This window comes from Neolamprologus multifasciatus, chromosome 3 (assembly GCF_963576455.1).
Source record: "Neolamprologus multifasciatus chromosome 3, fNeoMul1.2, whole genome shotgun sequence".
NCBI lineage: Eukaryota > Metazoa > Chordata > Actinopteri > Cichliformes > Cichlidae > Neolamprologus > Neolamprologus multifasciatus.
The window spans coordinates 18,085,051-18,107,072 of record NC_140441.1 but is presented as its reverse complement, the minus strand read 5'-3'; the positions used below and the strand labels follow the sequence as shown (position 1 = coordinate 18,107,072).

Sequence of the window (22,022 nt, the reverse complement as noted above, 5' to 3'; positions counted from 1 at the left end):
CCATTTTACCAATAGAACCCCAAAGGATGTTGTGCACATGCGCGTTGTGCAATCTACCGGAGCGCGAGAGGTAGGAAAGGCAGTTCTAATGGCGGAGAATGTTCGGTCGCCTTTTGACTACCGGGAGCCACCGACCCTCGACAGCGACGGGGATGGAAGCAAACCGCCGCCTCCACGGGGGTGAGTGAGACCGGCGAGCCTCCGGTTTGTGGCCGCGAGCGATCCTTTTTTCTCAACGGAGATTTGTGAGCAAAATGCAACGCCGTAGACGCACGCGCCGTGCGCGTCTCTTTAGTTACCATTAGAAGCCCTTTTTTCGCGTGCATGATTTCAGCGTAATATTGCAGAAAACGGGGAATGGAAAGTGATTTTCGTTCAGCCTTGGGTTGCAGCTGGTGTGCCCGGCGAAGGTGCATCTCTCCCCCATCCAACCCGCTGTGCATTTAAGCGCCATCCTTTTATTTTTTGAGATTTTGACGGGACAGAAGTACCAGCGTTAGCCGTTGGAAGCTAACGGGGCTAGCCGTGGTTTAGCATTAATGTTAGCATGTCCTCAACAGGAGCCGTCAGCTGTGTAACCCAGACTGTCAGTTATATCTCTCCCTCTCCTCTGTAACCTCAGTCATATGATTTCTTAGACTGAACGTATTATTCAATGACAATGTCGTTCAGCTCTCAGCAATTCTCGAGTGCTCAGCTGGTGTAGATCATGACTCGTGGCTTGTGTGGTGTAAGTAAACAAAGTTGCTGACCGCGACCAAAAGGCCCCCAAAAACACTTAACTGTAACCGTGCTCAGTGAATTAGGCACGCAGTGTTTTGCTAATCATGCTTCTTCTTTTTTTTTTTTTTTTTTTGGTCATTTCCTTTTTACAGACTGACGTGATTGCTTAAAGGGGTGGGGCCATTTTTGATTAATAAGTGTAGTGTTAAGCCTCACAATAGCTGTGCAGTAGATCAGTGTTTGTTAATCTTCTCCAATGATCACCTCTTCTCTTCACCTCTTCACCTCTTCGTCTTATATTAAACTTATATGGAAATAATGCAAGAGATTGTCTGGGAAGTAGTTTGGAATTGGTCTCCAGCAGCTTTGACGCCATGCTTTTTTTACGTGTGTGTGGGGGGGGGTTTGTTTTTTGTTTTAATACTCTTGGCACCATCTGCAGCACATGTTCACATTAGTGCTGAGCAGATGGTGGTGCAGAGTCCAGAGGGGTCAGATAATTTCTAAATGGGCGACAACTACCACCGTCAGGACTTCCTGTTTTATTGAGGGTGCTGGCAAAATTGTGCAGAATTAGTTGAGCCCTCTGGAGCTGTAGACCCACAATGTAATATAATGTTCACGATGTGATTTTTAAAAAATCTGTTAGTTTTCAGTGTAAGGGCATTGCTGTTTTGATTTCACACAAACTAGCAGCAGCCATAAAATAATAGTTACGGTCCACCACCACAGCAAGCTGGGTATTTAAACTTCTAATGTGCATGGTAATTTCTGTAGTCACACTCCCAATGATTGCAAATTGTGTTATTCTTTTACAATCGATTAGTCTTTATCCAAACAATCAACACACTTTACCAGGCTGCCAGCATTTTAAAGGCAAAGTAACCTTTCCTGTAAGAAAAGAAATAATAATAAAAAAAAGAATAACACTCATAGTTTTTGATTAACGTTCAGACATATAGTCAGTGTTATATCCATCTGCAAATATTATTGTGTGTGTAAATAATTGTATTTATTTCACCATGTAGGTGAATTGAAGTCAGAGAGTCAATGTAACTGGGTTCATCGGAAGTGAACGGGTTCTCCATAGGTGAACTCTGTTGATATAAGAGGTTATAAGTTGCTAATGTTTGTGAAATACATTAAAGATTTCTGGCATTTTGTAGTTTAGCAAATCACTAATTATATAGTAGTGTTATTTATAAAGACAGCAGTCAGTACAAACGTTACTGAACATATATGTAATCCTGTAAAAACAAGTACACCTTTACGCCTTCCACGCCTCCTGAGAACCGAGGATGCAAGTATCTTATAGTTTAACTCCTTTTGGGAAGTCCTGCCTATCTGAAGTTAAAAGAGGCCACCCGAACACATGGGATATCATTGGAAAGGCCAGGATGTCCTCCTTTGAGCACAGCAGAACTTTTCAGGGTAGCTCAAATAAGTCAAAAGATATAGACAAACATAATGGCTTTTTCTTTTTCTACATGATAATTGTATAAAATGACAGAAAAGGTTCTGGTAGCTCACTGCCCCGGGTGTCTTGAATTTTTTTCTTTTTAACCAAAACCCGTCTATAACTGAAATAGAAGTAGTAGACCTGTTTTATTTAATCTGTAGTAGATAGCAGAGAAACAGGAACATCTGTCATTTAGTTGTTTATCTATGACTTAACCACTTTGGTGTAGTGTAAATGATGATGGCGATGGAGACTTTATCAATAGGAAAAGCTGAAAAAAGATTAAATATTACAGCTAAAAGGTCAAAATCTAATAACTCCTTCACATTTTCTAAAGCATTCCAGTGGGCCAGATTGGAGTCTGGTCAGTTCTGGCCCTGGGCTTTAACGTTTGACATCCTTGATCTACAGGCCTCAGTTAGCATGTTAAATATTAAAGTTCATGACAGTGAGCAATTAGAAAAAATCTGAATAAGTATGGCTTGTTGGAAAAGGTTGCCAGGAGGAAGTCTGTTTTCTAAAAGGAACATGTTTACAAAGTTACATCTGAGCAAACCATAAGACTTCTGGAGCGATATCCTTTGGCTAGTTTAGACCAAATTGCAGATGACCTCTTACCAGCTGTCAGCAGAGTGGTGGAGGGGTGATGATTTGGGTTTTCTGTGCAGCCACATAACTGAACAGCTTGTAGTCATTGAGTTAACCATGAGCTCTCTGTATACCAAAGTATTCTTTAGTCAGATGTGAGGCTATCTGTCGGACAGCTAAAGCTTGGCAGAAACTGGGTCGAGCAGCAGGACAGTGATCTCAATCACAGCAGCAAATCTACAACAGAATGACTGAAAAACAAAAGAATTGAGGTGCTGCGATGACCCAGTCAGAATCCAGACCTCAACAAAACTGAAATACTGAAGCGAGACCTGAGCATAAACAAATGCCTCCAAACCACAATGAACTGAAGCTACGCTGTAAAGAAGGCTGGACCAAAATTCCTGATAAAATCATGGAGAACACAATTCCTTCAAGATGAGGTGGTTCTTTAAGCTGTTCAATCATGGTGTTGTACTATATTAGAGTTTGTTTGGTTGTTGTTGTTTGTTTTTTTTTAAAACTACGTCAATCTCAAAATTCAATGCTAGTCATGCCAAACAAATTTAAATATGTTTGGCAGGGTTTAGTACAATTTTCTGTGATACTTGTATGTATTTGTGTTTTTAAAGCATTTGTTAGATCACAATATCTAAACTTTGGGCATTTGATGAGACAGACTACTGATTCAATACCAGTGTTGATCTAGAACAATGTATTCCTCATTGAGGAGGAGACTGGGGATATTTTAATGTATGTGATGACATCAGGCTTGACTTAAACACCGCATTCCTAACTTTATAAAAGAAAATGTAGAAAATTGAATATTTATTAGTAAAAGAATTATCGAAAGCACACATTTTTTTATTATCAACCTAATTTATTAGAACTGGTCTCATTTCAGCTCAGCCGTAAAAATTTTACCACATCCTCTTGCCACTTAAAGTCAGACTAGTTTACTCTTTTCCCTGCTGACACTGTGAGTGCACCTGCTTTCTCACACACACACATATGTAGAGTAGAGCTGAGATATATTAACATGAAGTTGAGTTGACAACTAAATATTAAGTTAAAGTACATGCAATATAAAAAAAAATAAAATTCCACACAGATGTTGCATCAACATAACGAGAGTGACAGCGAGTCAGAGCGCGAGAGAAAGAGAGGTGCTGACAGGGAAAGTGTTGACATCAGTCGTGCCAGCTCGCTCAGCCACAATTTGTGGTTAAGTTACAAATGATTTTGAACAGAGAGAAAAGCTGTTGGCTGCACCAGCAGCAGACTGTTTCCTGTTAGCTTCCTTCTTTCCTTGTTTGCTCTCCCACTAGCAGGTGGTGCACTGATGCAGATGTGCAGTGTAGTAAATGCATAAAGTCACAGAATTCCTTTTTAATAGATCAACCCAACACTGAAGTTTCTAGATCCTGCTCTAGTCTTCATCATATATCCCAAAAAAAATTTCTTTTGGTTTAAAATGATTTTCTTATCACTTTTTCCCACCGTGACTAGTTAAGTAGGTCATCCACATGAGCATACACCTGTATTGCTTTGCTGCAGGTACACATGATCACTTCGTTTGCTCTGCGATCCAATCCCATGTTTATACAAAGTCTTTGCGTGAATGTGCTGGGGTTTTTTTGTTTGTTTGTTTGTTTTCTAAATGAAGACCTGACTTTGTTTCTACAGCCGTGTGTGTGGGAGGAAAAGGAAGGGAACACCTGTAAAGGTGTGTGACCGAGCATATGTGACAGAAGATGAAGAGGAGGAGAGCATGTCAGAGCACAGCTACAGCCCCGGTAAATGTAAAGACTCACACAATGTGTTTGCCACCTGGTGTTGATGTGTTTTTGTCCACTGATACCTAGGTGAGAGAAAGAAAATGTTACTTTCCAAACCTGTGAAGTGATAACAAGTGTGAGATTTAAAGTGGAGCTATTATGCTAATTTCCAACTCATATTTGTATTCTTGGACTCTGTTAGAGATGACCCAGTGTATATAACAGCTTGTTTCAATCTGTTTTCTTTTACTTTAAAGGCAACCTCCATTTACTGCTACTTTCTTTTTACTTTTCTTGCTGATTGGATGTCCCTTGATTTTTAGCAGCAAGTGGGTGGGAATTCTGTATCCACAACCAAAGCTATGTAGCTGAGAGGACCTTGTTATGGATAGCCTTTAACGGCATACAGAGCCAAGCATAAAAAACAAGCTTCAGGGTCGTTCTGAGCTCATGCAGACCTGAAGTTTTGAAACTTTTGCCATGCTTAATAAAAGAATTCACCATTTTAACATTGTGTATATATGGGAAAAGGAATATGGAGAAGCATAATGGGTCCTCTTTAAAACGTTTACTCTGTCCCAGGTGATGGCCAGTACCCTGAGGGTGCAGAAGACCGCCTCCCTCCACCTGGCAGTCCCTACTACCTGCCTGACCCCACTCAGCTCTGGTAAGTAGGACCCTCACCACTTTGCTCAGATGATCTTTGAGGGGGAAAAAGACTCATGTGGAGCTAGCCACACCTGCAAGCTAACGCAGTGTCACAGAAAAGGAAAGTTAATTCTGTAGGCAGAAAGTTTCAAGAGAGGTGCTAAATTGAGTTTGCTTTTTCGCTGACGAAAAAGCAAGGCTCCTACATTCATCGACCTCAGAACATTCAAATGTGCTTTTCATTGTCATTTTGAAACCACACACATGTAAAGACGTGGAGCCACGTAGGGGTACAGAGGCTTCAGAAAGTCACTGAAATGGAAAAGAGGCAGAGAGCTGCAACTTTCTGGTTCAGCTGTAAAGGAAAGTTTCATTATATGAAAGGAAATTGCTAAGTTGGTTAGGCCATTCAGATGGTGATTTTACACCGAAAAAAAACAAACAAACTGCGAGGTTGATGATTTGTAAGTTTTTATGTGCATCCATGCATTTTGCTTTTTTTGAAATTTCCCACTGAATGATAGTCATGGTCAGGCCTGTGAAGCAAGAAGTGTACCTGTATAAATATAACTGCAGAGAAAAAAATAACTAAACTGGCTTTAGCTTGAACATGTGACTGATTTTATTAATGCACCACACTCCCAGCAGATACCATATTCATGTTGACGCAGGTTGGTTTTATTGTGGCCTTCTTGTAAAACACTTTCGAATAATGGCTAAGACTTGTTGAATTGTTTTGATTTGTTGAAGCCTTTATGTGGATCACTTGTGTATGAGAATGACCGAATTGAAGATTATTGTTGTTGCGATCAAGTCGAATTGTATCAGTAAACTACATGTTTAAATCAAGTTTGACATCATGTTTTCTAGTGTGCCAGAGTTGGGGGAGGAGGGGGGAAGTGGTGTTCGAGGACCCGTGCTCTTCCACCCTCCGCCAAACTGCCGGATCCGAGAAGTCCACTGCGGAACCCAGGTGCGATTAGTTGTCATAGCGATCCGAGACATCGCCAAAGGGGAGGAGATCACAGTGGACTACAGCCTAACGGACTGGGGCGAGAATGCAATGGTGAGTTACTGACTGATGGAAACGTGACATGTTTGGCGTTATTCTGTATTTGTCTCTGGCATGTTGAAAAGCTCAACAGCGAATGGAGCCTTCTAAGAGTTTTCCTTACAATTGTTCTGTGTCATAGACCCCTGTTGCTATGAGCTGACAGTCCACCAATGCATAATCAAGCTTTAACCCTAATGCTAAAAGCTACAGATGGTAGCTGTGTGGGGAATTATTTTCCCGTTCATAAACGTGACTCTGTGTCCTCAGTGGGATCCAGGAGACTCTCTAATGGGCACTGCAGACAGAATGAAGTTTGAAACGATTGAGAGACACACATGAGGATTTTTTTCTTTTTGTTTTTTGCCTGTGAACTAAAAAAAAATACATCTTTTATTTTTTAATCTGTCCATTTAGGAGGAAGAGGCTGGCCCCCACCCACTATCGCTCTCTGTTTCTGATTACCTTACCCCCTCGTGGTCATTATCGCCCTCTTCCTCCCCACTCACCCACTCTGAACCCAGTGACTCAGACCGGGAGGAGGATGAAGAGGAGGAAGATGATGACGATGACGACGATGATGAAGAAGAGGAAATGGAAGAGATAAGGGGTCGAATGCTTCGGCGCCGCAAGAAACGCAAGTTGCCTGCGGCGGTCAATTCGAAGAAGAAGAATAATGCGCCCACTTCTTCCAGAGGACCTGGGCGCCCCTGCTCCTCCTTCTCCCGCCCGACACCTGTTGCACCCCCACCTAGATCCCAGCCCGCAGTCAGTTCTCTGACACCCCCAACCACTAACATAAACAATAACATCAACATAAACATCGGCAGTTCTAGTGGTTCCACGGTGAGCCGGCGGCAGCACTGCCCGTACTGCGGCCGGCACTACCGATCCCTGGCACGCCACCTGGAGAAGCACCACGCCAACCAACCGGAAGTCAGAACAGCCATGGAGCTGGCTCACCTCCACACGCACAGCTCTTCAAATGGCAGCGCCTCGCAACCCCACCCCTCTTCATCCTCCACCTCTGCTACTCACAGTCATTCCTTCGCCGTCCCTCAGTCGTCCTCCTCCAACCCAACTCCCCCATCTCTCTTCCCCAGGGAGAGGGAATCACCTGCCACCCGTTCGAGCACAGGCGCCGTCTCGTTCTCCCTTTCGCTTCCACCAAATGCTTCGGCTCAGCCTGCAGCTGCTAAGAAAGCATCCAGCTTACCACTGCCCGCTACAAAACCCCCAGCACCCCCGATGGTGCCCCGGGTAAAGAGTCCATCACCTCCGCCACTGTCTACCCCCAGAAGGGGCCGGAGGATGAAGAAAGAAAAGCATGAAGAGCAGCAAAAAGTCGAAGTGGAGAGCCCAAGAAATCAAGAGGAGTTAGTTCCACCTCCTACACCGGAGCCGGACATCGATCCAGATGAAGAGCTGGAGCTGAGCGCGGAAGGGGAGGACGATGCACCAGAAGAGAAGAATGGAGAGATTGTAAGGTGCGGTGAATTATTGTCTTTTTTTCTGCTCTGCTGTAGCTGAGTGTTTGTTTGTTTGTTTTTTTGTTTGAGGTTTTTTGAAAGTTGGTTGAGATTCATCTGTTTATTTAAAAGCATGTTTCTCTTTCTTCCCTTTCCAGCACACACAGACATCACATGTCTCCACTACTCTCCTCCCTTTCTTGCCTGGTCCTGTATCTCCGTCGTCAGCAGCACTCCTCCTTCCTTTCTTTGACTCGTTCTCCTCACTCTGCCGAGGCCTGGCGCCTGCTCTGCCACTCCAGCCTCTCTCTGCTCATCCTCTACAATCGCCACCGAGAATGCGAGGTGGCCAAGCTCACTATCCAGGACTACCGTAACCGCATCACCCCTCAGCCCAACGCCAGCAACAGCTCCCCTTCTGGCATGGAAGCTTTCCTGTCCCCCTTTGAGCGCCAGGTCTTGTGTCATCTCCCACGGGCTGGTGTCTTAGGCAAGCGAGGGCGCATTCAGCCACTAATTCTCCCGCCACATTGCGAATCCTGCCTCGACCTGCTTCTTCGAACCAGCCCCAACGTGGGGGTGGACCCAGAGAGCCCCTACGTCTTCTCCCGGCCCTACCACTCCCCTGCTACCCCACTCCGCGGCACAGACCTCCTGAGAAACCTGGCACGAGCCAGTGGTGCTAAAAACCCCGGAGCATTAACGGCAACACGAGTGCGGCGACAGGTTGCCATCCTTACCCAGCTGCTACTGCTGGAGGAGGGTGACGGCCAGGGAGGAGCCATCAAACGGCTGGAGGACTTCCTGGAGCACGAGTACCACGTGACCCAGAACTGCTCCACTATCATACGAGACCCAGCACTGATGGGTCGTGTGGGTCGAGTCGTTCTCTATGGAGAGAGGGAGGGAGTGCTTTTCAGAGGGATGAGCCTGCAGCACATCTGCCTCGAGTTGGACGGTAAGGAAACACTTTACTTTTTTTTTTCTATTCAGTAGAAATGATTGAGTGTTTGCCCATCAACAGCTATTTAATGCATGAATTTCTTTTTCTCCCTATTAAAACTAGCCTTATGCGATACTGCAGCTTCTAGTATCGATCCGATGCAGTACCAGTATTACTGATACTTGTACTCTATAAAGGCAGCTTGTGAATGGCAGATCAGTGTTTCATGATTATGACATGAATCATCATCATCAGTTTGCAAATTCCAAACACATTTTAATGAGCACTAAATCATGGTCTTCTAATTTTCCACAATAATTAGTTAACACGATAAAGCTCACCTTTCAGCTTTTCATGTATGTTGAAACTGTGTTTTTTTTTTTTTGGAGACCTGGAATGTCTCTGCAGCGCTTTGGGTCAACTTCTATTGTTTAATGTTTTCATTTCCACACAATTCAGAGGGTTACATACTGAACATATAAGATAGGAGCAAAACTTTGATTCTATCATCCTAGTATCAGTACGATGCCAATACCATGGATCAGTCTGCTGTCCTCTTATTAAAACTCTCAGCACTGTCATAGTTGTTCACTTTAATGGAAACAGTTTCAGCCACATGAATGACTTTCAGTAAAATAGAAGATGGTAGCAGTAGGTGGTTTTATTATGCACCGATATCAGTGAAAGCAGTTCAGCTTGTTAATGTGATATCCATGGGATAGTTTAGTCCTGTTTTTACAAATAATCATTAAATGAGAAAAGAAACACGAGTGCCACGTGTGGCCTGAACAGTAATGTCTGAATAGTATAAGTTAGTCTAATATAGGCTACAGAATATTTCCAGAAAGATTGGGATTAACCTAAGGAGGCGTTTTTCCTGACTTGCAACATGTCTTTTTCTTTTCTTTTTTTAAATTTTTTTTAGAAAGTTCAGTGAACCCTAATTTCACCGGTTAAGAGTGCAGCTTTCATGGATTTAAAACAAACTAGTGCAGCTGTATTGCTAGATGGCACTAGAGGTTAATATGAAACTTGGCGGGGGAGGGGGGTTGTTTTTTAAATAAGGGTAAAGATTTGTGTGTGTTTGAGTGACTCAGGGAAATGTAGTGTGCTCATTGAATAAAATAAGAGTATCAATGAAACTCCGGCTCATCTTTAAAAAATGAGCATCAGCCAGCTGCTGGTTAGCTTTGCTTTGCATAAAATCAACAGGGAAAACGATTAGCCAGTCATTATGCTATGTTATGCTAAACCAAACACCTGCTGGCTGGCTCATTTTAAAAACTTGAATAATGTAAATTGTAGTTCTAAAAATGCAAAGTAGTTACTGAAATTTCATTTTTAAAATGTATTCAGAGTTATTTTCATGCAACATTTAAATACTGTAGTCTCCAATTTAAACTGCAACACACCCGTGAGAGGAAGTTTACAAATCCGAGACCCGTTTTAAGCCCTCGAGAAAAAACTTCATCATTTTGTCTGAGAAGAACATTTTACAACTTTGAACTTATTTATTAACATTTGAAGTAACATTAACTGTGTGGTTGAACAGTTTTGCTTGCTAGTACGTTTGGATAACTAACCTCTGTTTGATCTCTTTTCATGCAGTCATGTCTGGCAACTCGGCAGATTCCCTCTCAGAAGATTCTGAGGCAGAGGAAGTGAAAGAGGAAATTAAAGAGAAGACAGAGGTCACGGTGAAAAAGAAGGGACCGGGCCGACCTCCGCGGAAGAAAAAGGCACCCGTTCCGTCACCTGTCGTCAGCCCGTCGTTAGCTAATGCCCATAAGAGAAGAAACATTCCACCTAAATCAGGTAAAATCTGTCATCATTAGTGCGTGACCTCACAAACATCTGTGTTAATACTTAAGTCATTAAACTGTGTCACTCCTCTGCCTCGGTCGCACAGGGAAGCGCGGTGTCCTGAAGCGTCCCTGGTCAGAAGCCGAGCGTGTAGCAGTGGAGACTCACCTGAAGAGAAACCTCATGGAACTGCGCGTCCCCGCGAAGGCGGACTGCGAACGATGCCTCGAACTCTGCCCTCTGTTGGTGAGCAACCAGCGAGACTGGAGGGCGATCAAGTTCTACGTCCACAACCGCATCCAGCTGCTGAAGAAGCAGGGGAGGAGGGAGAGCGCGGCTGCAGTCTGCTAGGGCCGAGCGCAGGCAAAATATCATAATGTAAAAACCACCAGCAATCACAATGAAGAGGAAAAACTCTAGATCACTATGGGACGCAGTTTCTCTTTCCCCTTTATTTTTATTTTATTTTTTACATGGGTGCCGTACTCTGAAGTATAGCTGCATTCCCCGTCTCTGGTCATATGGGAGTAGTGTAATAACAATGAGTAAGCTAAGAAGACAGATGGGTTACTCCAGTTAAAGATGATGAGTGTACTCGGTGTTGCGGATGCCCGGTGTCTCTTTTTTTTTAAATGTCTTTTCAAGCGGTTGTACAAAAATGTACTTTTGTGTGAATATGCATTGAAACACAACAAATGATTTTTTTTGTATTATTTTTTATTTATTTTTTTTAATGTCATTTTGCTTTACTAGAAAACAGTGGCAAGCGAGTGAGTGTAACGCAAGAGAGATAGAAGAAACAAGCAACAAAGGTCTGTGACTACAGCAGTTAGTTCTTGGTCTAGCATTTCTTTCTACTGAAGGCTGAAGACCAAACATGAATGTGTAAAGCTTTGGAAGAAGAGACCAGTGGTTCTGATCTTTATAACTAGACTACATGTCATGTGAAAAAAAATGTATGAAACTGTATAGTTTGTGTTTGATACTGACTGACGTTGTTCTCCCAACTCATGGCTCCCACATGAAGAAAGTATTCTTCAAAATCTCGGACCATGATGCACCTGTGAAGTGTTTTTTGCAAACCTCTGTACCATGATCATAGTCAAACTAGTATGTATCAAGGCACGCCTGAATTTATCGCGTAACATAATTTAAAAAAAAAATTGTATTTCAGAATCAACATATGGTCTTATTCACAATGTAAATACTTACTAATCTATCAAAGTATGCAGTAGTGATTACAAAGTATTGTGTTATTGTGTACATACTGTAAATACTATCTGTACTTATTAAAGTGTATGACATTTTGCTGTGTTTTCGTAAACTGGTTTGTGTAAGCTGAAGACAAAAGAAAAATGAAATGACAAATTTTCTCATCCTGTATTGATTTTGTTTATTTTATTTTTTTTTAAAAAGGCAGTTCTGCAAAATATCAACATTATAAAACAAAATGCACATCAATCTTTTACATTGTTTTACAAACACAACGAAAAATAACAGCTTTAGAGTACACAAATGGTACTGTGTCAGTTACACTGCTTTCTGATTAGTATTGAAAATGCATGCTAATTACTGTATTGTTTAATTCAGAGTATTTGAAAGGTTATTCTATTTACATATGCATACCATATATAAATTGAAAACAATACAAAGACCACTACAATAGTGCCACATCACAAAATTTAAAATGGAAAGTGATCTAACACATCAGTACACCCTCAACCCCACACCGAAAAAGAAAACCTTAAAAACGGTCATGTGATGCTAACAAATCTTACAGCTACTACACAAGCAACACATGTCCTAATCACAGTATAAATAACACATGGAGTGTATTGGCAGACAAATACACTCTGTATACAAAGTAAAACACACAACATACAATGTGGCATTGGTTCCACACAAAGATCAGAGGGGTTTGAGAACCACTTTAAGACTAACCTAGCCACAGACACTGCTTATAAGAAGGTACTGAGTGACACTAACTACTATTTACAGATCTGTGGTATTCTCCCGGATCAGCTTTAGATCAATTATTGTATTCTGTGTTACCACAGGGTCAGCTTTATCAACAACCACGATAATCTCTGCTAACAGAAATAATTCAAATCACTGAAACACTGTCAGATACTGATGGCTGGATGCGTAGTGTTCTCTGTTTGTATTAACATTTTTGGTAGTATTTTACTATTTTGTCGTATTTTTGGTTTGTAACAGTGATAAACTATCAATGATCAGTTGTTGATAAGCTAACCCTGTGGTATTTGTGTTAGCTTATCAAGAATCATAATTTATGGTACTATCATCATCATTACACACAACATTAACTGTTGTTTCACACAAGTTGGAGATGCAAGGCAGTGACCTCACATTCCAGAATTTTATCATTTAGGGAATATCACAAAGGTAAGGAGCTTTTATTCCCAGGATAAGAATGTTTGCCCTCTTTACCACTGGCAGAAATAGTCCATTACCTGTGTATAGAATTTTAGAGCAGCCATTGTTTTACTTTACCAAAAAAAGGTGTATAAATGCGCCTGTAACACAGGTACAAAGGTCATTCCTCTAAACTTTAGACCTGACTGTAAAATATTATGCCAATTTATCAGGGCCTAAGTAACCTGGCTCAGCATTATCTGACAGGCATGTGCACAATAAACCAGCTATAACGCTCATGTTATCTGGTTTACTCACCTCATTTAATTTTTCTTTGTATTAGTGTGCATGAATTTATTACTTTTATCTTTCAGATCATTATTTTTTTATTTTTGACTCACATTTTTATATATTTTTGTATTCTTGCTCTTAATTCTAGCATTTAACCTTATTTTATTCGTACTTGCTTAATGTTTGATTCACTTTTTGGACTTCTCTTCATAATTATTTCAGATTAAAAATGAAAAATAAATTGCACACATTTATGTCTCTTCATTCAGTTTTATGTCAGCTAGAAAATTTGAGGATTAAACCTCCACAGCAGCACGTGTTTTGTTTACCATGTTTTGCCTTCACTTGGAATCAAACGTGTTAAAAGCATAAAGGTTTTCTTTCTTGTTTGCCTGCCCAAAGATGTAATAGAGATATTAATTAACTTTTTTAACCATAAGAAAGAAATTCATAGTTCAAATTGTATTTACATAAAATGATGCTGTGGCCATGAAGTTTGAGTTAATATGACCTCCAAATTTTTAAACGGTATAAATAACCTGAACATGAGACAGAATTGATGGATTTAATGTCTCAGTAAGTCAGTATAAAAGTAATGTGAGGTCATTCGATACTTTTCCCATGAAAACAAAGAAAATGTTTCAGCTTGTACAGTTTTCCTTACTTGCAATATTAAGTTTCAGTCTTGTTCTCAACTGATTCTGCACAGTTTCCTTCATCACCTGTTTGACTCTGTACTACCTCCATAACTGATGTGTCACCTTTTCCAGGGTTAAATAATGGAAAGATTTCACCGTTGAATGTAGCTGTGAAAGATCCAATTAGTGTTTTCTCTTCCACATTATAAAATGAAAGCTCACCACTGTCACGATCCAAATACACACCGACCGTCTCTGGTCTTGAATGGAAAGGTATTGAAATCTCAGGTTGTGTGCTAAACTGAAAACTATTTGCTCTTTTGGGAGATGAAGACAGAAACCAGAAACCATTAGATGTGTTTGGAAAAGATGTGGGTGAATTATTGGGGATTTCAGCTGCACTTGTAACTCCTACCCACCAGGACTGTTTGATCTCTGCGTTTATACTCCTCATAGAAACCTCCCAGTAGTGTTTTCCAGAAGAGAAGCCAGATGTTCCTTTGATAGCTGTGACACAGGTAACCTTGTCTCCATTAGGAAGTTCTATGTTGGGTTCTCTCACTCTGTTGCCTTTAACAATGAGGTATGGGTTGTTTCTGTCCTCAAGTTTAACATTTACTGTTAAAAATTGAATCAGAAAGAGTGACAAAAGTCATGAAAGAGAAAAAACTGTGAAAATGTGAGATTGTCAACAAAATGAATGAAGTTATTACCATAATGATTTCTAGCTTCTGAAAGACGCCCATCTTCTGTAGGGAAATAGAGAATACATGTGTTTATTATATTATGTCCTAATGACATAACCTTCATGTGTTACAATGATTCTAAGAACAACGACGGCTTTAGTAACGTCTTACCTCTTGGTAAAAGTTTTTCAGTCTCTGTAGAGAAATACAACAAATAGTTTATCAGTATTTTTCGTTTTAATGGAAGAATCATTTGAATCAGATTTCTTTGTCATGTCAACACTGTGCAAATGATTACAGAATGCCTTGTGTAGCTTTCCACAGTGATACTGATGGGTCAGTGTGGAATACTGCAATCCTATAACTTTTGCAATGTAGGAGGTGTATCTGATATCTCCCTGTTGGTGTTGTTCCTGCATCATCATAAAACTCTAGGTCCAGGATCAAGATTGCAACCAACCAATCACAATGTTGTGATTTAAATTTTTGCAGTGTGGGGGTTAAAGAATAAACTGTCTTTGCTTAGATAAAACTCTCTTCAGAAAGACATATTAAGTATTTTAAGTGTTTTACTTATTATTTTTTTCAGTATAACAAATATATTATCAGGTTAGCTTTGCTGTTAGCCAAATTTACAGGGGTTTTTTAAGCATCAGCTAACTTCTTGGCTAATGCTAACGAAGTGCTCAGACAATATGATTGGAGAGTTGCAATATTGATCCAGGACCGACATTATGATGATGATGTAGGCACAACACTTGCATGGGGATAACAAATCATGTGGAAAAGTAGGATCCAGGTTGTGTCAGAGGCTGACTTTGCTCCATCTTCAAGCACATTTAACAAAACCACAGCTGATGTGAAAAATGATTTGTTCAGTGTGACGTTCTTACCACTTAAGCCGTTCCCTGAAACACAAAATATTCATGTCAGGATTCCGTTTCTGCCCGGACACATGTTTATATAACTGAGAACATTAATTTGAACTTGTCGTGTGCTCTTTCTTACCATCAATTTGGTCTCTTCCTGATTGGGTGTTCCTCACTAGAACACAAAACAAACATTTCAGGATTTAATTTCAGACAACAAACACTTTCATATAACAGTGGATAACTTTAAAGTGTTATCTATTTAAAGATATTATATAAATGTATTATGTATGTGTTAGGTACCTTTCTTTCTGTAGTACATCACTCCCAATGCAGCCAACACTAATGTGGCTACAAGAAGCAGTGCAAAGGCCACCCACCCACCTGGTGAGGACTCTGACTCTAAACAAAAAGCAAGAAATCTTGTATTTTAGCTTTTACTATATTTACAATCAAAAACAAATAAAGATAATATAACTATTACACACACACACAAAAATTCTCTTTACCAGGTTTAGCAGTGTTATGAAGAGTTCCCAGGCTCACTTTGGCCTCCTTTACCTCTTTATCAGAGAGACCCACTGAGCAGGAAGGCTCAGAGGTGGAGGAAAGAAGAAGCCAACTGTGGACTAAAAAAAGTCCAGAAGACATATTCTTGTACACCAGACTTTGAGGTTTCACATCCTGCTTCTTGTCTGACCAGCGCAGCACAGGCTGTGGATACCAGCCTTCAGATTCACAGCTCACGTTCACCTTGTCATCTTCTCCCCACACTACTGATAGAAAAGGAGGACTTCCCGAAGCTAGATAAAGTGTCCGAGGAGGAAGATGAAGAACATGTTAATGCGACGGTTTAGAGCAAAGCTTTAAACATCTTATACATTTCCACCCCTAAGTCACTCACCTGTCACGATTAGATTGACAGGTGCACTGTCATAACCCTGGCTGCTGCTGACATAACAAACAAAATCTCCTGCATCCTCAGTTGTGACGTTCAGCAGCTTCAGGCTCACATCGCCTGAATTCAGCCCACCTGACGCTGCATCCTTGAGTCCAAATGAGACTCGGCCAACGTAGGCAGCTTCTTCATATTTGAACTTTTTTGACTGGTAGTGCATTACCGGGCTGTCAAAGCGATTAGTACGGTACCAGCGTACCTCCAGCTCCTCTGCATTTTGCTGTGGACTGAGCCAGCACGGCAATGTGACCTGATGGCCACGAGTCACAGTGACAGGAGACGTGGTGGTAACCACAAAGTTGGTTGAAGCTGTAAGATAAATAACACTGGCATCATTTATCTTTTACACTGGCAGAGTGGAAAAGATGGTTAAACACAGAAAGATAAATCTTATTATAATGAAGTCAATCAAGTTTCCAGGTTTAGCAAGAGAAGTAACAATAACATGTGGCTAAACTTGAACAAATCAGAAACATCAGACACTGAGATTGTGTGTGTGTGTGTGTGTGTGTGTGTGTTACTAATCAGAGACTTACTGGGAGCAGCAGTGCAGGAAGATATAAACAGCGTCAGGAGACACAGACCTGTCACCCGTCGATCTGTAAAAAGGGAGGTGACGGACTTTATAATTTCCTCGACCTTAACTCAAATCTAGTAACGCTAAAGAAAACAAGCGTTTAATGTTGACGGCAGAAAAAAAGGGCCGAGGGCTAGTTCACGATTAGCATGCTGCTAAACGACAAAACAAGTGATCAGTATCGACCTACCCATCGTGTTTCTGTAGCTCCACCGAGAAATCTCTGTCACACAGTCAGAGATGTGCAGCTTAAAGAGAGGGACGAGGAAAACGTGAAATCCAGGAGTCCGGTTTGTCCTTTCTTTCTCTGCAGTTTCTCCGCTGACCTCGATAGCTTGCTGCTTGCTTTACTCTTACTTTCACTTTCATTTTCGTTAGAGAGGGCGGAGAGACGAGGATTTGAACTAGGGGTGGGTTTTTATAATCGATTTATCGATTAAAATCGATTCTGGCTTGGATAACGTAAAATCGATTCATTAAAATCCTGAATCGATTTTTTAATATAAATTTATTTTGCCCGAAATGCCAGAATCTCAGGTGAAATCTCACAAAATTTCAACAACCACCAAACAGCTAAGACAGTAAATGAGAGCAGGAACATGGATTCTGCACAAAGACTTAAACACACAGCGTGACCCGCGGATAAGAATCAGTGAGATGTTGCCTTTCTCACAGTCGGGGCTGAAAGCCGACAGCGCGCTGATTCTGATCTGTCGGCGGTCCGCGCTTTGTGTTCACGCCCTTTATGCGCTGATTCTAAAGCTGTTAGTTTTATCTCTCTCCAAACAATATTGACCGAACCAGCAGCAAAAGAAGATCCAAACTAGGCTTCACATAAACAACGTCATGAATTCACTCTGACTTTTATTGTTTTGCTTCGACCAAGATGCACAGCTCTCTCTCGCATGCTCGCTCTCTTGCGCGCTCTCTCTCCCTCTCTCTCTCTCTCTCTCTCTGTACTGTTTTCTGCATTATTCGCTTGCTTGTTACGCACAAGTCTACCGTTGTTTACAGCGCTGTCGGCCGACGGTTTTCTTTCTTCGTTTTATATACTTCCGAAAATAAAACCTAATTTCTGCCGTTCAATACTGAACAAATTTAAACTTTTTAAAATTATGCAAAATGCAAAACGCTCAGCCTTGTCTCTAATAAAACCGCTGTAACTTCAGAGGTAATGTTCATGTGTTGATTAATGGTTTTCTTTCGTTTTTGATCTACTGCAGAAAATTTTTATAAAATCCCAGAACAGGAAAATCACCTTCATGTTTTTCTGTGTTTTATCTTCAGCTACTTTGACACAAAGGCCTCTGCTGTGATGCTCACACCTTTGATAAAGTCTTGGTGTGTCAGCTTCCTTTTTATAGATACAAAAATATGTAAATGTACTGATCTGAATTATAATATTTCTGACTGTCAAAATTTCCCAGATTCAAATCAAAGTGAATCGAATCGAATTAAATAGAATCGAATCGAATTAAATCGAATCGTGGATCGAATCGATTTGGGACCCTGTGAATCGGAATTGAATCGATTCTAGAAATCAGTGACGATACCCAGCCCTAATTTGAACTCTGAGACAACTTTTATTATATCGATCTCAGGATGTCTGTAAGTACAACGTCTCCCGTTTGGGCCAATCTCAGCGAAACTTTGCGCGAACATCGCCACACATACAATCATGATTACAATCTATATGATTTATTTATTTATTTTTAAAGACTTAATGTGAATCTAAAATGTTTGCGACTTCAGTGTAACGCTACTCTCCGTTTGCGTTTGTTTCACGTGACACGCTCAACGTAGTTTGCCCGTACGTAACTTAACGGTCACAGTAGTTTGTATCGGCCACGTGATTTTGTTTCATGCGTCGCTACGAATGACTGCAGACTTTGAAAAAGAGCCGCAGATTGGGTCGATGACGTGCAGCTCTGTGCCCTCATACAGATGTAGCTACGTACAGACTAAAATGGCTCATACCACTTTTTATGTCCGATACCGATATCATAAATTTGGATATCTGCCGATACTGATATGAATCTGATATAGTGTATTTTATAATCAATAAAACAGTTTTTATGTCTTGTTACATTTTGTAGAAGTACATACTCAAGTTTTAAAAAACAAAACTCCAAAGCTATTCTATTATACCCATATGCAAAAATACATTGCACCCAAAATATTTAAAGTTCACCAATACTGTTCTTTTTATTTTAACTTTTGGTAGAACTTTAAATCTAAGTATTTTAAGAAATATTCAAAAAGTAATTCAAAATAATTCTATGCATATTTAAAAAGCTCTTTGGTTCTGGAAAAAAAAAAAAGAAGTGCAGTATCAGCACAAAAATAATGTTTATATTCAGCAACTTAAAAAAAATAACAACACGTTGTAGAATGGACCCTTTTATACTTAAAGCTGAACATAAATTGACGCCCAGACTGGAAAGCAGTGCAAATAAATGCAAACATGGCTTCATGACACTCATATTTTATCAAGATGGAAGCTGTTTCTATCACATTTAACCTGAGACTGAATTTTGTGTAATTTCTACACACAGCTTAACACAAGTATGAAAAAACTTCTTTTTCATAATTCCTGTTTTTTTAACCACGAAACGGTTTTGTCTGCAACACTGCTTTTTCCAAAGAAAGACTTGAGTCTATCCATTGACAACGCACAGACGTCTGAGCTGCATATATCGGTTGTTCGGAGACTAAATGCCAGTTTGGCAGCATGTAGCGAGGCTCCAAATGCTTTCAGTGTGAAGCAACTCCAGACTGCTGACAGGTCTTGCGAAACCAGCGAGATAGGATCGATACATTGTTTCTATCCTCTGTTCGGTATGTAGCCCTCTGAATTTTGTCAGATAAATGTTTTGGGCTTTTCTTTGTTGTTGTTTTTTTTTATTAAAAAGTCAAAATGTCTGAATGTTTTGTCTGTTTTATTTATAGCCTATAGCACATTTAAACAGCAGAAGTTCACTGACAGTGTTTCAGAGACAGACATTTACATTCCAGGTCTCCAAAAGTCCCAGTTTCGAAATCAAGGAATTAGCTGAAAGGTGTGTTTTGTTGTGTTAAATAATTGTTGTGGAAAATAAAATAATTTAGTAGTCGTTTAAATGTGTTCAGAGTTTGAAAATTGATGATTCATCTCATAAGTTATTATGACACATGGATCTCCCCTACATAAACTGGTGTTTATTAGCTAAAAGTATCAGTATCGTTATTGGTATCGGCAATGATAGGCCACTGAAACACATCGTAATATAAGAAAAAGGAATGCAGTTCCAACCGTATGTACTAGATTTTTCATGAGACAGAAATGCTGCTGAAATAAGTGAAAAATCTTTGAGTTTGACTCTTTGGTCTTAAATTTTAAGAAATAAACGTGTAAAATTACAGGAAAAGATTCTGGTAGCTCGCTCCGCAGACTGTCCTCTAATTATACGTTTGTGTTAATTAAATAAACAAAACCCAAAAACAGACATTTCTGCAGAAAGTTGTTAAAAAAACTGTTTTGTTGTTTATTACTTATTTACTGGGTATAATATTAATGGGCACTGGGGAGGTTTTTATCAGCTCAAAAGACTGTGAGATTTATTAAAATACATTTAAAAGTAAAAGGTTTAAAGTCATCCAATGAGGTGGATTGGAGTCTGGAGCCGATTCTGGCCCCTGGGCCTTATGTTTGACACCCATGTTTTAATTACTCTGCCCAGCCTTCGAGGCTTTCTGATGTAAATGATCTTTCAACCTGTCACAGGTGACATGCAGCGCTGATTCCTAGCAGTGTTTTAAAAATCAGCTGTGATTGTTCGCAGTGTAGTGCCATTTATTTGCACCTTTGGTTTGGTGAGTCTCAAATTACAGCTGGGATATTAGTAGAATATTTGATTGGTGCTGTCTGGGAATATATATTTTGCATCTAAAATACAGTTGGGGTAGAAGCAGAAATGAATATAACATAGAAATACTTACAGAAAATGCAAATACTGCCAGATGCTGAAAAGAAGACAATGTGAAACAGACTTTGAAGCAAACTCAAATCAGACAGTTTAAAAGTTTAACTTTTTTATTGACTGTGGCAGAGTTTGCACAGGGGGTGATATCAACAGGAGCCTGAGCAGGCTATGTGTGACTCTGTTAGCAAAATAATGACATTCATCATTGATATTTAAATCAGTTTTAATGACACGTCTTGATGTACATGGTATTTATTCTTAAAAGTAAAAACAGAACATTTTAAAAGTGACAGACAATCAACTGTTTATAAGGTGGTAACGAGGTGATGGATGGGTTGGAGACAGTTACACTGACAAAATGATTGGAGGCTGAGCTGCAGGTGGAAGAGCAGACGATGCAAAGATTTTAGGTGCATAACAGGAGAGCTATGTGCTGAGCAGAGATAGTGTATATGTCCCACAGTGGAAATTTGTATTCATCTTTTTTATTGGTTTTATTCAGATTTTAGTGATTATTTGTGTGTAGTTTTATTTGCATGATTTTATTCTGTTTTTATTGCACGTTTTTAGTGTTTTATTTCACATTGTTTTAATCCACAGTTGACTGCCTGGGCATGAGACAAATTAGCTGATAGGGACCACCTGCTGAGGCACAGGTGTGTCCAGAGGTGGCCTATCAGCTGTCTAAAGACATATTAAAAGGAAGCTAGCTGAGCACTGGAGGGGAGAGGTCCCAGATATGAGGAGGAACGCGTGGAGGCCAGGCGAAAAGAGGGACCTGCTGTCTGATCGTGGGGGTGCGACTCCTCATCTGGAGTCAGCGTGACGTGGTGGCCCAGTCCCGACAGCAGGAACAGCAACAGTGGGAGACAACGTGTGTGATTGGCAGCAGGGCAGAGGTATACCTCTGCCTGCATTGGTGAGTAGTGTCTCCACTGTCGTTCACTGGGTGCAGTTGGTTTGGGAGAGGGTTGCCATGGCTATAAGGCAGGGCCGCTTCCGGGACGATTGTTCTGGCCCCTATTTGTTTATTTACAGGGTGCTGACGTGAGGGGAGCCACGGTGGTATAGAGCAATGGACGCCAGTGCAGAATGTGTGATGGGCCCAGTGAAAGGATGAGAGGGGGGGGACAGAGGCTCCTCCCTGTCAGCCTGGGACAAGGCTGGCGGGTTTGTTTATTCCCGGGGGATTTTAGTATATTG

General features: G+C 40.6%; 2 protein-coding genes across 4 annotated transcripts; one reads left to right on the top strand and one right to left on the bottom strand.

Annotated features, from left to right (window-relative positions):
• On the top strand, positions 1-11,868 carry LOC146521823 (uncharacterized). Its single transcript, XM_085140613.1, has 8 exons — positions 1-180; positions 4,457-4,566; positions 5,131-5,215; positions 6,067-6,262; positions 6,665-7,734; positions 7,875-8,674; positions 10,268-10,474; positions 10,569-11,868. Exons 1-8 carry the CDS (start codon positions 38-40, stop codon positions 10,811-10,813), a joined length of 2,856 nt encoding a protein of 951 aa, XP_084996739.1. The 5' UTR covers positions 1-37; the 3' UTR covers positions 10,814-11,868.
• A 913-nt stretch (positions 11,869-12,781) lies between these two features.
• On the bottom strand, positions 12,782-17,237 carry LOC146521822 (butyrophilin subfamily 1 member A1-like). 3 transcript variants are annotated; one of them, XM_085140673.1, is made up of 10 exons: positions 17,048-17,237; positions 16,817-16,879; positions 16,227-16,589; positions 15,832-16,125; positions 15,626-15,718; positions 15,462-15,497; positions 15,347-15,361; positions 14,625-14,648; positions 14,481-14,516; positions 12,782-14,385 (listed from the first exon to the last, which is right to left on the bottom strand). In XM_085140673.1, exons 1-10 carry the CDS (start codon positions 17,049-17,051, stop codon positions 13,802-13,804), a joined length of 1,512 nt encoding a protein of 503 aa, XP_084996799.1. In that variant the 5' UTR covers positions 17,052-17,237; the 3' UTR covers positions 12,782-13,801. The 3 variants fall into 3 exon arrangements, with proteins under 3 accessions (XP_084996799.1, XP_084996780.1, XP_084996789.1); XM_085140654.1 differs by having other exon boundaries at positions 15,626-15,724; positions 17,048-17,236; XM_085140663.1 differs by having other exon boundaries at positions 14,481-14,513; positions 15,626-15,724; positions 17,048-17,236.
• Positions 17,238-22,022: the final 4,785 nt, after the last annotated feature.

Coding starts and splice junctions, on each gene's coding strand:
- LOC146521823 (XM_085140613.1), top strand. CDS start 38: ATGCGCGTTGTGCAATCTACCGGAGCGCGAGAGGTAGGAAAGGCAGTT. Junction 4,567..5,130: donor AGAGCACAGCTACAGCCCCG/GTAAATGTAAAG, acceptor ACTCTGTCCCAG/GTGATGGCCAGTACCCTGAG. Junction 10,475..10,568: donor AAACATTCCACCTAAATCAG/GTAAAATCTGTC, acceptor TCGGTCGCACAG/GGAAGCGCGGTGTCCTGAAG.
- LOC146521822 (XM_085140654.1), bottom strand. Junction 16,126..16,226: donor TGTCAATCTAATCGTGACAG/GTGAGTGACTTA, acceptor CACTTTATCTAG/CTTCGGGAAGTCCTCCTTTT. Junction 14,517..14,624: donor TGAAAAACTTTTACCAAGAG/GTAAGACGTTAC, acceptor ATTTCCCTACAG/AAGATGGGCGTCTTTCAGAA.